General features: G+C 42.8%; 1 protein-coding gene across 10 annotated transcripts in view; it reads right to left on the reverse strand.

Moving 5' to 3' along the window:
* Positions 1–6,128: 6,128 nt before the first annotated feature.
* cdk16 (cyclin-dependent kinase 16) overlaps positions 6,129–12,212 on the reverse strand; it is a 28,051-nt gene continuing 21,967 nt past the window's right edge. For 3 of the 10 annotated variants that reach the window (XM_036947580.1, XM_036947581.1, XM_036947579.1), the window contains one exon: positions 6,129–11,235. In XM_036947580.1, the coding sequence (XP_036803475.1) occupies positions 11,198–11,235 (38 nt within the window). In that variant the 3' untranslated portion in view covers positions 6,129–11,197. The remainder of the gene's footprint in view (positions 11,236–12,212) is intronic. The other 7 variants (XR_005036589.1, XR_005036588.1, XR_005036586.1 and 4 more) reach the window with 7 other exon arrangements.

The raw sequence follows: 12,212 nt of genomic DNA on the forward strand, positions 1-12,212 counted from the left end.
GATATCGTCAAGGTAAACGAAAACAAAGATGTTCAGCATGTCTCTCAGGACATCATTGACTAATGCCTGAAAGACAGCTGGAGCGTTAGCGAGGCCGAAAGGAAGAACCCGGTATTCAAAGTGCCCTAACGGAGTGTTAAACGCCGTCTTCCACTCGTCCCCCTCCCTGATGCGCACGAGATGGTAAGCGTTACGAAGGTCCAACTTAGTGAAAAACCTGGCTCCCTGCAGGATCTCGAAGGCTGAGGACATAAGAGGCAGCGGATAACGATTCTTAACTGTTATGTCATTCAGCCCTCGATAATCTATGCAGGGGAGCAGAGACCCGTCCTTCTTCTTGACAAAAAAAAACCCCGCTCCGGCGGGAGAGGAGGAGGGGACTATGGTACCGGCGTCAAGAGCTACAGACAAATAATCCTCGAGAGCCTTACGTTCGGGAGCCGACAGAGAGTATAGTCTACCCCGGGGGGGAGTGGTTCCCGGAAGGAGATCAATACTACAATCATACGACCGGTGTGGAGGAAGAGAGGTGGCCCTGGACCGACTGAACACCGTGCGCAGATCGTGATATTCCTCCGGCACCCCTGTCAAATCACCAGGCTCCTCCTGTGAAGAAGAGACAGAGGAAACAGGAGGGATAGCAGACATTAAACATTTCACATGACAAGAGACGTTCCAGGAGAGGATAGAATTACTAGACCAATTAATGGAAGGATTATGACAAACTAGCCAGGGATGGCCCAAAACAACAGGTGTAAAAGGTGAACGAAAAATCAAAAAAGAAATGGTTTCGCTATGATTACCAGAAACAGTGAGGGTTAAAGGTAGCGTCTCACGCTGAATCCTGGGGAGAGGACTACCATCCAGGGCGAACAAGGCCGTGGACTCCCTTAACTGTCTGAGAGGAATGTCATGTTCCCGAGCCCAGGTCTCGTCCATAAAACAGCCCTCGGCCCCAGAGTCTATTAAGGCACTGCAGGAAGCTGACGAACCGGTCCAGCGTAGATGGACCGACAAGGTAGTGCAGGATCTTGAAGGAGAGACAGGAGTAGTAGCGCTCACCAGTAGCCCTCCGCTTACTGATGAGCTCTGGCTTTTACTGGACATGAAGTGACAAAATGGCCAGCAGAACCGCAATAGAGACAGAGGCGGTTGGTGATTCTCCGTTCCCTCTCCTTAGTCGAGATGCGGATACCTCCCAGCTGCATAGGCTCAGCTCCCGAGCCGGCAGAGGAAGATGGTAGTGATGCGGAGAGGGGGGCAACGGAGAACGCGAGCTCCTTTCCACGAGCTCGGTGACGAAGATCAACCCGTCGCTCAATGCGAATAGCGAGTTCAATCAAGGAATCCACGCTGGAAGGAACCTCCCGGGAGAGAATCTCATCCTTTACCTCTGCGCGGAGACCCTCCAGAAGACGAGCGAGCAAAGCCGGCTCGTTCCAGCCACTGGAGGCAGCAAGAGTGCGAAACTCAATAGAGTAGTCTGTTATGGATCGATTGCCTTGACATAGGGAAGACAGGGCCCTGGAAGCCTCCTCCCCAAAAACAGATCGATCAAAAACCCGTATCATCTCCTCCTTAAAGTCCTGATACTGGTTAGTACACTCAGCCCTTGCCTCCCAGATTGCCGTGCCCCACTCACGAGCCCGTCCAGTAAGGAGAGATATGACGTAGGCGACACGAGCAGTGCTCCTGGCGTAAGTGTCGGGCTGGAGAGAAAACACAATATCACACTGGGTGAGGAACGAGCGGCATTCAGTGGGCTCCCCAGAGTAACACGGCGGGTTATTGATTCTGGGCTCCGGAGATTCGAAAGCCCTGGAAGTGGCCGGTGGATCGAGGCGGAGATGGTGAACCTGTTCTGTGAGGTTGGAGACTTGGGTGGCCAGGGTCTCAACGGCATGTCGAGCAGCAGACAATTCCTGCTCGTGTCTGCCTAGCATCGCTCCCTGGATCTCGACGGCTGAGTGGAGAGGATCCGAAGTCGCTGGGTCCATTCTTGGTCGGATTCTTCTGTTACGGTGAGTGAATGAGGACCCAAAAGCGAACTAACTTAAACAGAGCTTCTTTAATAACCAAACATAGGTAGGCTCAGATAGACCGGCAGATTCCGACAGGACAGGACAAGGTTACAGCAAACATGACGATAGTCTGGCTCAGGCATGAAACACAACAAACAAGAATCCGACAAGGACAGGAACAAAAACAGAGAGAGATATAGGGACCTAATCAGAGGGAAAAAGGGAACAGGTGGGAAACGGGGTGAATGGGTAGTTAGGAGGAGACAAGGCACAGCTGGGGGAAAGAGGGGGAGAAAAGGTAACCTAACAACGACCAGCAGAGGGAGACAGGGTGAAGGGAAAGGACAGAAACACACAACATGACAATACATGACATATACAATATTGAATAACACCACAAACCAGATAACAATCTTGAGAAATGTACAACTTTATTGAGCTATATATTTTTGAATACATAGAATTAACATCTTACAACATTTATATATTCAAGATACTTTTCCATACTTAAATCGTAACAAGTACAGTGCAGTGAAAAAGTATTAGCCCCTTTTCTGATTTCTTTACATTTTTGCATATTTTTGATATTGAATGTTATCAGATCTTCAACCAAAACCTGTGTACACAAATAACAATTTGATACTTATTTAATAAAGTTATGAAACACTCAATGCCTCTGTGTAAAAAAAGTAATTGCCACCGTACACTCAACAACTGGTTGTGCCACCTTTAGCTGCAATGATTGTAACAAAACGCTTCATGCAGTTGTCATCAGTCTCTCACATCGCTGTGGAGCAATTTTGCCCCACTCTTCCATGCAGAACTGCTTTAACTCAGCAACATTTGTGGGTTTTCAAGCATGAACTGCTCGTTTCAAGTCCTGCCACAACAACTCAATCAGGATTAGGTCTGGACTTTGACTAGGCCATTCCAAAACATAAAATGTGTTGCTTTTCAACCATTTTCATGTAGACTTGATTGTGTGTTATGGATCATTATCTTGCTCCATGATCCAGCTGCGCTTCAGCTTACGGATGGATGGCCTGACATTCTCCTGTAGAATTCTAGAATTCTCTGATACAGAGCATTGTTCCTCTAATGATGACAAGTCGTCCAGGTCCTGAGGCAGCAAAGCATCCCCAAACCATCACACTACCACCACCACCACCACGCTTGACCGTTGGTAAGAGGTTCTTACTGTGGAATGCAGTGTTTGGTTTTCGCCAGACATAATGGGACCCATGTCCTCCAAAAAAGTTGACTCAAGTTTGCCAAATAAGTACCTGGATGATCATCAAGATGCTCTATGGACAGATGACTCAAAAGTATAACTTTTTGGACGACATGGGTCCCGTTATGTCTGCCGAAAACCAAACACTGCATTCCACAGTAAGAACCTCATACCAGTGGTCAAGCATGGTGGTGGTAGTGTGATGGTTTGGGGATACTTTGCTGCCTCAGGACCTGGATGTCTTTCCATCATTGAAGGAACCATAAATTCTGCTCTGTATCAGGAGAATGTCAGGCCAGCCGTCCGTGAATTGAAGCTGAAGCACAGCTGGGTTATGCAGCAAGACAATGATCCAAAATGCACAAAACAAGTCTAGATCCGAATAGTTGAAAAGCAACAAATTTGAAGTTTTAGAATGTTCTAGTCAAAGTTCAGTCCTGATCCTGATTGAAATGTTGTGGCAGGACCTGAAATGAGCATTTCATATTTGAAAATCAACAAATGCCACTAAGTTAGATTACAATTACTTTTTTACACAGGGCATTGGGTGTTGCATAACTTTGTTTATTAAATAAACAATATATGTAATTGTTGCGTTATTTCTTCACTCAAGTTTTGGTTGAAGATCTGGTAACATTCAATGTCAAAAATAGAGAAAATCAGAAAGGGGCAACGAGTTTCACAGCACTGTACGTGGACTCAATAAAGCAATTTATAGTTTGCAGTTACTTGGAAGGAAATGGCTGACTTAAAGACACACAGAGCAATTTGACAGCTTCTGAGCAAAGTTCGGAAGAATCATATCATGCAATATTGCAGATAACTTTGGTATTGGACTGAGGCAAAAGCTGATGGCAACCAAAAGCAAAGCTCTTTTACAATTCACATTGAGGCGTGCATTTATAGCTGTGTTGTACACATTTGTTTGTTGATTAACAGTATATCAACCGATAGAGACTATGAAATATCTTAATAAATCCAGTCAAAAGGTAATAACATTTTAAATGTACAGACGCAGACAATATAGCATAGCGTTATTTCACCAAAATATTTTTTATAAAAGGAGAATTACACAACCAATGCTGTAATCATCTGTTCAAAATTGTGGCTTGTAAATGTTTTGCCTTTAAAATGAATTATTCTTTAATGGGGAATATACTAACAGCTCATATAACCAAGTTCCTCAGGTTGTGTTAAATGAATCTAAATAATCTCTCTATAGTATTATGGTCTTAATCCTCCCAATTCACTGGGGTGAGCTAGAATCGTGATGTGCTGAAGACCATTAATACACGGCCATTTAATTGAAGTGAAACTTTGGCTAAATCAAACCTCAGGAGGACAATTACATTCATAAAATACTATTCCGAATGGCATTATTTGTAGATAAGTGTTTGTAGTACAGTTACATTAAAAGATTCAGACACTCAAAAGAGTGGATAAATACAGGAGCAAACATTACATTGGCCAGTGACTGTCATGACTGTAAATCTTTTCTTATATTGTCTGACTAAATGTATGTAGTTGTGAAGAAATAAAGCATTTGCGTGAATTATTTTGCTTCCATAAAGCAAATGTGCCAAGCTCTGTTTTTCGCTGTATCTAGTCCATCTGACAAGTCCTGGAAGATTGTGTATCACTACCCAGAAGGGAGCGCTCAACTGTCAGCCATATATCTGTGGTATTTCAGTGCGTCACCGATATAATAACCACAGGTTCATGATGGTGTGGTATTTCAGTGTGTCACCGATATAATAACCACAGGTTCATGATGGTGTGGTATTTCAGTGTGTCACCGATATAATAACCACAGGTTCATGGTGTGGTATTTCAGTGTGTCACCGATATAATAACCACAGGTTCATGGTGTGGTATTTCAGTGTGTCACCGATATAATAACCACAGGTTCATGATGGTGTGGTATTTCAGTGTGTCACCGATATAATAACCACAGGTTCATGGTGTGGTATTTCAGTGTGTCACCGATATAATAACCACAGGTTCATGATGGTGTGGTATTTCAGTGTGTCACCGATATAATAACCACAGGTTCATGATGGTGTGGTATTTCAGTGCGTCACCGATATAATAACCACAGGTTCACCGTGTGGTATTTCAGTGTGTCACCGATATAATAACCACAGGTTCATGATGGTGTGGTATTTCAGTGTGTCACCGATATAATAACCACAGGTTCATGATGGTGTGGTATTTCAGTGTGTCACCGATATAATAACCACAGGTTCATGGTGTGGTATTTCAGTGTGTCACCGATATAATAACCACAGGTTCATGATGGTGTGGTATTTCAGTGTGTCACCGATATAATAACCACAGGTTCATGATGGTGTGGTATTTCAGTGTGTCACCGATATAATAACCACAGGTTCATGATGGTGTGGTATTTCAGTGTGTCACCGATATAATAACCACAGGTTCATGGTGTGGTATTTCAGTGTGTCACCGATATAATAACCACAGGTTCATGGTGTGGTATTTCAGTGTGTCACCGATATAATAACCACAGGTTCATGATGGTGTGGTATTTCAGTGTGTCACCGATATAATAACCACAGGTTCATGGTGTGGTATTTCAGTGTGTCACCGATATAATAACCACAGGTTCATGATGGTGTGGTATTTCAGTGTGTCACCGATATAATAACCACAGGTTCATGATGGTGTGGTATTTCAGTGCGTCACCGATATAATAACCACAGGTTCACCGTGTGGTATTTCAGTGTGTCACCGATATAATAACCACAGGTTCATGATGGTGTGGTATTTCAGTGTGTCACCGATATAATAACCACAGGTTCATGATGGTGTGGTATTTCAGTGTGTCACCGATATAATAACCACAGGTTCATGGTGTGGTATTTCAGTGTGTCACCGATATAATAACCACAGGTTCATGATGGTGTGGTATTTCAGTGTGTCACCGATATAATAACCACAGGTTCATGATGGTGTGGTATTTCAGTGTGTCACCAATATAATAACCACAGGTTCATGGTGTGGTATTTCAGTGTGTCACCGATATAATAACCACAGGTTCATGGTGTGGTATTTCAGTGTGTCACCGATATAATAACCACAGGTTCATGATGGTGTGGTATTTCAGTGTGTCACCGATATAATAACCACAGGTTCATGGTGTGGTATTTCAGTGTGCCACCGATATAATAACCACAGGTTCATGGTGTGGTATTTCAGTGTGTCACCGATATAATAACCACAGGTTCATGATGGTGTGGTATTTCAGTGTGTCACCGATATAATAACCACAGGTTCATGGTGTGGTATTTCAGTGCGTCACCGATATAATAACCACAGGTTCATGGTGTGGTATTTCAGTGTGTCACCGATATAATAACCACAGGTTCATGGTGTGGTATTTCAGTGTGTCACCGATATAATAACCACAGGTTCATGATGGTGTGGTATTTCAGTGTGTCACCGATATAATAACCACAGGTTCATGATGGTGTGGTATTTCAGTGTGTCACCGATATAATAACCACAGGTTCATGGTGTGGTATTTCAGTGTGCCACCGATATAATAACCACAGGTTCATGGTGTGGTATTTCAGTGTGTCACCGATATAATAACCACAGGTTCATGATGGTGTGGTATTTCAGTGCGTCACCGATATAATAACCACAGGTTCATGGTGTGGTATTTCAGTGTGTCACCGATATAATAACCACAGGTTCATGATGGCGTGGTATTTCAGTGTGTCACCGATATAATAACCACAGGTTCATGATGGTGTGGTATTTCAGTGTGCCACCGATATAATAACCACAGGTTCATGATGGCATGGTATTTCACTTGACAATTTACACTGTAGTCCTTTCCAAACCGCTGCTCAGATGGGAAAAATAATAACTATTGCCGCAATCCAAAGAGCTTTTGAATATCCAAATCCAGTTTTTACACACAGTGGACGGAGCCTATCAAACAAAACATTCTCTTCACAAAACATCTTGAGCATTTACATATTCATACAATATACACACAGATCTAAAACATATTCAGATGTGCAGCCATGAAGAACGTGTCAGAGAAAAATGCCAGTCTAATGTGTTGGTTGCTCCATAGGCTACATTCCATTTATATCTGCAACTTCCTGTAGTGTTATACCTACTGAATATGGCCCAGTTTTCCCAACCAACTATAGGAAAAACATCCTATCACATTGCTGTGTACTGTAGCCTCCACATAACATGCCATTCCTAAATGCTATCAGAGCACCAACTTGTTTGGCTTCTGCATCAGACATTTGCCAAATGTATTGCTTGGGTTTGTTTAAATTCCTTTTCAAATGGTATGTTTTACAGTACCTACATATGTACACACACACACACACACCAGTTTACAGTACATGTTCATACCTTTTCAACCTCATCAACACATCACATGCCCATTAGATATGCTGGGCTGTATGGTAAAGCTGCTTCAAAACCAAGTCTCATTGCATTGTCCAATCTGTAATCCAACTCTCCTTGACAACTGAAGAACATGGTCTTAACCTCGGCACATACACTACACCTTAGAATTGAACTTGTTTTGCTTTATAAAGAAATGTCAAACAGTTTTATCAATACTGAAAACTACAAGAAGTTTCTTGTTTCTTGGCTCAATAAAAGAAAAACGAAGCGCTTTGTCAACAGTGATATCAAAATCTCACTCTTTGAATCCAAATGTAAAAGTGACAATGGGCAATAAAACAGTCTCCAGTATCTTTTTTTTGTTCTACTTAAAGTTGTGACTTCATTGTTTTTGTGTTAGATATAAAGTATTCAATCCACTGGTAAATTTGGACAGGGATCACGTACTGTACAACTTGTTATTGCGTAGTACAACAGTTATTGCGAAATATAAAATGGGACAAGAGGCGACTTCACGACCAACCTATTAGCCCTTCCATGGCAACATATCCATGCTTCTTCTGACAATGTATATGGAAGAGCCCCTTTCACCATCAGAGAAAACAAATTATAAACATAAAATGCAAATATCTACACTGATTATGTATTCTATGAACAAATAAACCTTTTCTCATTAAAAGCACAATAACAATATAATCAATGATCATCGTAAGAAAACTATATTCTTATCTTCAAAATGACATAATGAGAAGAGTATCCTCATCTCATTGCACAGTCCTCTGCTCGGTTCCGTAAAATAATCTAAGGTTATTTACAACATACCATATTCTTTTTCCACAATATAACATTGCCGTGCTTCACGACACATATCCTCTGCTCTGACTCTCTCACTCTGGCTCTTTCATACACACACATACACACACACACACACACACACACACACACACAGACAGCACACGCTCACTCATTCACACTTACTAAGTTCACAACATCTCGCTGCTAGGATCACACCCCAACCCACCAAACTAACCCAATGGTTGAGATGGTGAGAATTCATAACCAACTGCATTTCTCTCCACGTTACCACCTCAATCCAAAAATGTATACTTTGGTTATTTGAGGTTTGAAACACATCATCTATCCCCATTCAAAACGACGAGCCAGAAATGTCAGATGACAGTTTTATGCAATGTTCACTTTGGTTTTCACAGATTCCACATACGGAAGTGCTTTAGAACAGTGTTTCCCAACCACGGGAACGTGGCCTATCCACAGGGGGTACTTGAGAAGACTCATGAGACCATAGGCCTACTGGTAAATTGTACATGGGTAAAAGGTTGGGAACCACTGCTATAGAACAACAGCCGTGGTTAATAGGTGGGCTAACTACATCAGCAGGCGGTGTAAAAGTAGTGACACTGTGTCTGGTGCACTCTCTCACTCTCCTCAGAATGATGACCACACATCACCCTGTACATAGTGGGGACATTTGCAGACTGTCTCTTTCACTCCAAACAGGTAGATGTGTAAACACAATTACATTACACCCAACAATACTGTACCCTGTGCCCTAAAGAGTCATTAAACCTATCAGGGTTGTGATGTTTCACCGTGGAAGCTCAATTTGTATTGGATGCATGTCTATATAATCAATAAAGAGAACGCCATCTCCAGGTTTTTGGTACAACGGTTCCCCAAATTCCAGAATTCCTGCAAGAATGAGGAGAATTCCTGTAAGTGCTATGGATTCCTCAGAGAACTGCAAAACGTTGTGTGAAAATAGAACAGAAGTGCTTTTCTTTCAAACCATTGTACCATATCAGCCAAGCACAGCATTATGAAAATAAATAAATAAATACAACATGAGGATTTCCCCCAAATGCCACCATGACACTGTTGGGATTAATCTACCTGGTACTAAACTAACCCTTCAATGATTACGGAGATGGGAGGGCTAGACTGTAATACCTTGCTGTGGTGGAAATGGGAGGGATAGACTGTAATACCTTGCTGTGGTGGAAATGGGAGGGATAGACTGTAATACCTTGCTGTGGTGGAAATGGGAGGGCTAGACTGTAATACCTTGGATTGATGGAGCTGGGAGGGATAGACTGTAATACCTTGCTGTGGTGGAAATGGGAGGGATAGACTAATACCTTGCTGTGGTGGAAATGGGAGGGCTAGACTGTAATACCTTGCTGTGGTGGAAATGGGAGGGATAGACTAATACCTTGCTGTGGTGGAAATGGGAGGGATAGACTGTAATACCTTGCTGTGGTGGAAATGGGAGGGCTAGACTGTAATACCTTGGATTGATGGAGCTGGGAGGGATAGACTGTAATACCTTGCTATGGTGGAAATGGGAGGGATAGACTGTAATACCTTGGATTGATGGAGCTGGGAGGGATAGACTGTAATACCTTGTTGTGGTGGAAATGGGAGGGATAGACTGTAATACCTTGGATTGATGGAGCTGGGAGGGATAGACTGTAATACCTTGCTGTGGTGGAAATGGGAGGGATAGACTGTAATACCTTGCTGTGGTGGAAATGGGAGGTCTAGACTGTAATACCTTGCTGTGGTAGAAATGGGAGAGATAGACTGTAATACCTTGCTGTGGTGGAAATTGGAGGGATAGACTGTAATACCTTGCTGTGGTGGAAATGGGAGGGATAGACTAATACCTTGCTGTGGTGGAAACGGGAGGGCTAGACTGTAATACCTTGCTGTGGTGGAAATGGGAAGGTATGGGAGAGATAGACTAATACCTTGCTGTGGTGGAAATAGGAGGGATAGGCTGTAATACCTTGCTGTGGTGGAAATGGGAGGGATAGACTGTAATACCTTGCTGTGGTGGAAATGGGAGGGCTAGACTGTAATACCTTGCTGTGGTGGAAATGGGGGTGTGGAAGACCAAGGTGAGACACTTCAGCCTCACCGTATTATTCCCCCCCTCAATTAGAAGACAACTCTAATCAACTTATCACTTATTCAAGCCTTGTCATTTTTCAAATTATTCCTTCATTGTGGTATTATACAATAACAAATAGAAAGGTTCTAGCTAGGGGTATTACAATAGCATTGTGCATAATTTAAGTGAGTCGAAAACTTTGGTCCAAATCCATTAAAATGTACGGGTGATGATTATTGCATTCAAAGAATGTCCTGACATGTCTAAATGTAATTATACAGGGCTGCAATTATGTCAGCCTGTAAACTAAAAATCACAGTAGTTAGCTATACAAGGAAAAATGGTAAGGCTTTCTTTGCCTGTCAGCATTTACAGTATACGTGATGGTAAAAGTGTGTCTGTGACAGTAAACTGTTCTATATAGAGGAGAGAGTGCATATTGAGAGCAAACACAGAAGAAAAACAGGTATCCTCCTCAGCCTCGTCTTACATGTAAACAGCTAGTGAACCTCTCAACACTAAATGGACCAACAATGACAATTCAAAAGGTATAAAGATGATGAATATGTATCCCTTCATCGCACACAGAAATGTCTCAGCTTCCCGTCCTCTCGTTCGTCCGTCTCTGTCTCACTCCACTCAGAAAAGCAGGCTCTGTCGTCGAGATATGCTGTTCACTGTGAGGAGAGAGAGAGACCGTGAGAGGAGTGACAGACAGACCCCAGGAGGAACACTCATCATCACAGGTACTTGAACAGAGACCAGAGGGAGAAGGTTCCATCAGGGTAAGAGAGCTGCTGACAAAGGAGATACCGTATGAAGACAAACAGCACACACAGTGATACGTTGACAACGGAAATAAGTAGCACTTGTGTCAAAATTCAACACAAATGTGTGTTTTGTATCCGCATCATTACATTCCAAACCATCATTAATTACCGCTGCCCTCCACGGACAGCACAAAAATATTTGAAATAAAGTACAGATATCAGGAGCATTATGGTATTATTTGACACTAGTGCCGTATTTTCACTTTGCATTGTCAAAACAGGGCCCACAATACAAATTCAGTGTGGAAACAGATGAATGTGTTTGGTAACCATGTTGAATGATCTATCAGGGCGTTGGCCCAAAGAGAGAGAGAGCGAGAGCGAGAGCGAGAGCGAGAGCGAGAGCGAGAGCGAGAGCGAGAGAGAGAGAGAGAGAGAGAGAGAGAGAGAGAGAGAGAGAGAGAGAGAGAGAGAGAGGAGCAGGAACAAACATAGGGTTTTCATACAGGACAACTCAGTGGGTAAGGTCCCTACAGGCAATATGTCACATCAGCATTCCCCTTTGGTGTGTCAGGAAGGGGAGAAATGTAAATTACTCTGAACTCAAATACACCAAGTCCTGGGAGGCCGAAAGGGGTACATTTTTTGCATGTAAAAAAAACTATAAAAACTATACAGAGTATTGCACAGTATTAACGTCAAACATAGTTGAAGTAAACTGTACTTTTCCCTTCCGCATTGTTGATAAGCTTCAAGTAGATAGAATAGCAGCAGTGTTGTAAATGAGAATGAGTCAGAGATCCACCCTCTCATTATCACCCCACTCCTGACTCCTCAGGCTAAATCAGGAGTTATCTACAGGACGGTTAACCCTTCCTCTGTCA

This window comes from Oncorhynchus mykiss, chromosome 16, assembly GCF_013265735.2.
Source record: "Oncorhynchus mykiss isolate Arlee chromosome 16, USDA_OmykA_1.1, whole genome shotgun sequence".
NCBI lineage: Eukaryota > Metazoa > Chordata > Actinopteri > Salmoniformes > Salmonidae > Oncorhynchus > Oncorhynchus mykiss.